The sequence below is a fragment of the Charadrius vociferus genome, unplaced genomic scaffold, assembly GCF_000708025.1.
Source record: "Charadrius vociferus isolate BGI_N301 unplaced genomic scaffold, ASM70802v2 scaffold676, whole genome shotgun sequence".
Taxonomy (NCBI): Eukaryota; Metazoa; Chordata; class Aves; order Charadriiformes; family Charadriidae; genus Charadrius; species Charadrius vociferus.
In genome coordinates this window covers 605,051-610,527 of record NW_009648661.1, presented here as the reverse complement: position 1 = coordinate 610,527, position 5,477 = coordinate 605,051, and the positions used below count along the sequence as shown (strand labels likewise).

Sequence of the window (5,477 nt, the reverse complement as noted above, 5' to 3'; positions counted from 1 at the left end):
CGGCCTGTCCCCCCCCCCTCGGCTATCCCCCTGTCCCCGCTGCTCCCTCAGACACCCTTGAGACAGGCATCCCCCTGTCTCTCCAGATATCCCCCTCTGCCCCCAGGCACAGCGGACTCAGCTCCAGGGGGTCCCTGGAAGCGTTTCCCTCCAGCCCCGGGTGACCCAAAGGGGACAGGGAGCAGGACGTGGCCTTCTTGGGTAAAAAAAACCCCTCTGCACCACTCCAGGCTGCAGTGTCACAGCTGATGCTGGGACATACTTCTTGGGCACATAAAATGACAGTTTTTTAGGTAGTCCTGGCAGTGAAATCCCTGACCAAATGTCACAGGGGAACCATGAGAAGTGCCGAAGCAATAGTGTGACCCAGCCAATATTCATCCGTCTTCTACCCCAAAGTGCCTCCTGTGGAGCAAGGCCGCAGGGTACAGGAACACAGCAGTTCGCTTCGCTTTAGCATGTCACACCAGGGACTCAAAATACGTTATAATTTCATTATTTATGTCATCCAGGCCTCCTTAGGCAGTCCGTCCTCTTTCTTCCGGTGCATGACAAAGCGGTTCAGGTACCCAACCCATAGATAACCACCACGGTCATAAAAAAAATAGGGAGAGCTTAACCGGCATTTTTGCCCTCCTCACTCAACAATCTGATCCTTTTTCAAAGAAATGCGTCAAAACCTCTTCTAATATTTCACCACAAAGGTTGGATTTGTGAGCAATTTTTAACTCAGCTGGCTAGGGCGAGCAGTCAGCCAAGAAAGGACATACCTCAGAAGTGAAGATGTGGGCAGCTGCAAATTACTGAGGTAAAAAAAAACAAAAAATCCTGTGTTTCTTCCAAATCCTTGGCAAGTCCTTCACCTGACCCCTGCCCTGAACCACCTCACCTTGTGTGAGCATGGTTAAAAGCTCCACATCCTCCCATTTGTGGAAATTTCATGCGCAGCATAGTCCGAGTATCATTTCAACTTTAAGATTTCAAATAAGCACAATCGCATCTCTGCTGGCAAAAATTATTATCCACAGGCAAGAGGGCTGTTCTGTGAAGCGCAAATCGAGGGTGTGCGGTGCATCACGAAAGATGTCCGGCAGCTCATTCAACACCAGGCAAAAGCTGCAAGCTGTGGTTTTGGGGTCTGGGAATCCCTACCTCCCGTCCCCAAACCAGGAACAACGCTCTTAATTTTTGGGTTTGTCTCGGTCAGTTTATATGTTCCAGGGGAGACAAAGATAGAGAGCAGCATCCAGAATACTTCAAAATAAAATGTTATATTCATATCAAACAAAGACCACATATTCCACTGTAGACTTAGCCACATCCAAGTGCTGCCTCTTTATGGCAGAAATTACAATCCCAAAGTGTAATTTCATGTGAAAATCTGCCTCCATTTAGGTCAATAAGAAGCCCGCTGTATTTCGGAGAGAGGAGAGGGCAGTCAGCACGACCCGCAGACATTCTCACCTGCCCCACAGGGATTCTGCGTGCCCTGGCAACCCCACAAAGCCCCCGCTGCTGCAGGTAGGCCAGAGGAAAACGCGATGACTTTGACATTCCTTATTGGCAAATTTAGTACATCAAAATGTGTTACAATCCTGCACAGCATTAAGGTTCTGTATGGCACGTAAAGGGTGTCAGCTACAATGCCTTACGTGGCAACATTGACAGTGTCTGCTTCTCTCATGTTTTTAAATGCTGAAACTGCATTTTCTACTTTTCTGGCTCTGTCCTTCAGACCAAGTCAGAATGCCAAGTCAGTGCATTTCTGCGTAAATTAAAATTACACTACTGTTTTTAGGCCATTTTTAAAAATCAAGTGTTTTACTGGGCAGTGAAGGCATAATTAAAAAGCATTTCATGACGTCTGCAGTTTTTCTTTTGGCTGTATTAGTAAAAGCAGGCATGAAACGGGTCTCCGGGCACTTTTTAACAGATGCTGTCAGATGGAGTTGGCCACAGAAATCAAAATTAAAAAAAAATATTGCTGCTCTTTCTGGCATATTCACGTTGGGACGCGAATGACCTCCGTTCTCTGTTCCCACCCGTACGCTTCCTTCTACCCACAGAATGTTTTATTTTAGTGGCAAGTTAAAACTAAAATACTGTTACTGCAGCAGTCAGTAGGAAATACTGCGCCTGGGCGGCTGTCAGGAGAAACAGTTACGCAATGTGTACATTTTATGTCTCACATTAATATCGGTCTGTTCGGGATGGCTAAGGGTCAGATGAAGTGCTCGCTTCAGACGCTGCCGACACAAGGGACTGGCAGCGTGCTGCAGCCTTATGTAAGAGTTGAACAGCTCAGTTGCTCCAGGAAAGGCACAGTGAATGCACCCGTGGCCTCACGACTGTCATTTTGGTTTATCCATTATACCGTAGAGCTTAAAGAATTACTCTGAAAGGGCCCTCAAGCTGACAAAGTGCTTCGGTCCTCAACTGAAGTTTCCAGCTTTTGCAGCACAGCTTGGTAAACAGAGAACATTCCAGCTGAAGAAAGTTCAAAAATTAAGATCACAAAACTTAAGATGTATGTTATCAGGAATATAAAAAAAAGGAAAGAAAATTTTCTTTTGAAATGTAAATAATACACTATGTAAATACTAAGCTCTGAAAATGTTCTCCCAAGGTTCTAGATTAAATCGATAGCATGCATCCATTTTTTAATTGTGTACTTGTTTTAGCATTAAGGTAGGGGATTTGATTTGTGAACAAACAGTACCTAAGAGACTAATGATATAAATGTAGTGAAGCATTTAAGTATAAATATCATCAAACCTGTGCTATGTACATGTAATTATTCTCTACAAAAAATGCCATGCATGAAAAAATTACAGGAACGATGAGGACAGACAGCAGTCCCGAGAGTCACCATAATTCTGGAGCTGGGATAGTACAACTCATCAGCCTTGTTACTGCTGGACTGCGGAGAGAACACTAAGTATGGCCCTCTGTTGCCTTCAGTGCTGTTATGGTGCTCAGACATGTGTCATTCATGCTACAATGCTCATAGACTTTAGTAATAATGTCTCAGAAATAACTTTTTGTGCAGGACCTGCTCCACAAATCTCAACAGTATTTATGGTGCAGACACCGTCTACGGGGGGGTTCATGCGACTGAAATTTCTCCATGCAAAGGATGTTCTCCGTTCTGTTTTGCAGAGTCGGTGGGCTCACTCAGGCTCAGCACGCTCTGTCCGGCTGAATGCTGATATAATTTCAGATGAGCGATTGTATAACAGGCTCATCTTTCATAGAAAACGGTGGAAGCCCCACTGCCCAAATAATTTATAGCTAAACGAATAATTTTGGAAAATACCGCAACAGAATACAGGGTCTGTTTTTCTTCATGACAGATTATGCAGAGTGATAAGTAATATTTCCCAAGATAAGCATTTGTTTTAGTACCAACTCAGAAGATATTTTTTTTTTCCTCTGATCAAATTACAGAATAGCTGGTATTAATTATTCTTAACAATAACCTGTTTAACATTAGGTATTGAAAAAGGCATCTTCCAAGGTAGATAAATTTAACTTGTTGGTCTACAGCAGTACGGAGGGCCATCTCCCAAATCTTTTATTTTTTACTTACAATAACACATTTTGTCTCATAAGTAGACCTCATTCAACACCAGTTCTGTTGAGTGAATAAACGCAAATTCTATTATCCTAGGATGATTTTTTTTTTTTCCTAATCATAGGTGCAGAGGCTTTGATCCCTCACATTTGCTACGGAAGCTCTGAGATTCCTGGAAAACTTCAGTGCCAACAGATGCCCAACAAAATGGTGCCCTCTAAAGGTAATTCGCACACACTGACAAGATAGAAGCTGAACAGCAGGGTGATATTTTTTACTGTACTTGGGAAGCAAATATATTGAAGGAAAAATGGGTGGAAGATGTGCATCTCTTAAAGAGACTCCGCTTAGTTCACAGGAGAGGAATGCAAGTAACATTCCCTTGGTCCGTAAGATTCAGGCATTTGCTTATTCAATTAAACTTAATGCACGAAAGCCAATCTAGATAAAGACAAGTGTTCAAGAGGAATTCCTACCGTTATCTTCATTTTTTGCTCCTATAAAATCTGCTTGCTTATTTAAAGAAGATTTTGAAGAGAAACCCAACATGTAGGCTACGATAAACTGGAATGTGAACCACTTGAGCTGAGGTCAACATTCCTTTGAAAATGTCTATAATATGTGATTTACCTTGAAAATTCGAGAGATTAAGAGTGCTATTGTCAAGAGACTGTGCCATTATCGAGGTAATAGTCTGTCATATTAAATTTTGTTAGAAAAAATAGTTTATAAAAGCAATAGCTGGCAACAATCAGATGACCCATTTTATTTTATTTTAACAAGCTATAAAACATTTTCAAAATGGTGATAAGAAACATTCAAGGGGTTGGCAGTACTACAAGCTGAAGAACTTCTGTTGACAAACCCAAGACCCTATTTTGAGTGATAGTGTGTAATGGCGCCAGGTGGCAATTCTTACCTGGTGATCCCAAGACTAGAAATTCCTCCCTGTCGTAGCTGTCACCATCTTCCTGACGCTGCGGTCCACGCGCCAGGACCGTCTGCCACATCCTCTTTCCGAACAACCGCTCGGAGACCTGCCTATATGCCGTGGATCTGAGCCTCCACACTCCATTGGCTTCCTCCACTGTTGGTTTTGGAGTGGGTTGTTTTGGGTTTTTTTTGGCTTGGCTTTTCTCTTCCTGTTCTTTTTGCTTCATGCTAAAAAACTTTCTGCTGGGTTCGGCGTGAGCTACCTTCCCCATGTGTGCCCTTACAAGAAGCCAGTGACAGCTCTTTCCCCCTTACCCTCTTAGGTGCAGCAATAACAGCGGGACTGTTTTCCCTGATCATCCGAAAGGTGTTCCGTTCCTCGCAAACAGGCTCAGCCAGTACTGCCTCTAAGCTAGGATGGGAGCAAGGGGGAGAAAAAAAAAAAAAAAAAAAATCGGCTTTCTAGTAACACAGGAGGGGTGTAAAAGGGTTGTCGTGCGTAAGTCTGACTTAAAACTTTAAATTGCAAATATACTGTGGGGGTTAAAAAAATGTTGGTGGCAATAGAAACTCTAAATTGGCATCTTCAGGGCCACGGAGATGCTCTGACCGCTAAAGGCCCTCTGCTGTGAGGACAGGCTGAGTTGGGGTTGTTCAGCCTGGAGAAGGGAAGGCTCTGCAGAAACCTTAGTGGCCCTTCCAGTGTCTAAAGCAGCTCCAGGAGAGCTGGGGAGGGACTCTGGATCAGGGAGGGGAGCGATGGGACAAGGGGTGATGGTTTTACACTGAAAGAGGGGAGATTTAGATGAAATATGAGGAAAAAATTATTGACTGTGAGGGTGGTGAGGCACTGGCCCAGGTTGCCCCGAGAAACTGTGGCTGCCCCATCCCTGGAGGTGTTCAAGGCCAGGTTGGACGGGGCTTGGAGCAACCTGGGCTGGTGGGAGGTGGCCCTGCCCAGCAGGGGGGG

The 5,477-nt window shown here is 44.2% G+C and overlaps 1 protein-coding gene across 1 annotated transcript in view; it reads left to right on the top strand.

The window, feature by feature from the left end:
• The first annotated feature begins 2,210 nt into the window (after window positions 1-2,210).
• The window catches only part of GRSF1 (G-rich RNA sequence binding factor 1), a 13,396-nt gene continuing 10,129 nt past the window's right edge, over window positions 2,211-5,477 (top strand). Inside the window, exon 1 of the mRNA XM_009886496.1 lies at window positions 2,211-2,285. Coding sequence (XP_009884798.1) covers window positions 2,211-2,285 — 75 coding nt within the window. The remainder of the gene's footprint in view (window positions 2,286-5,477) is intronic.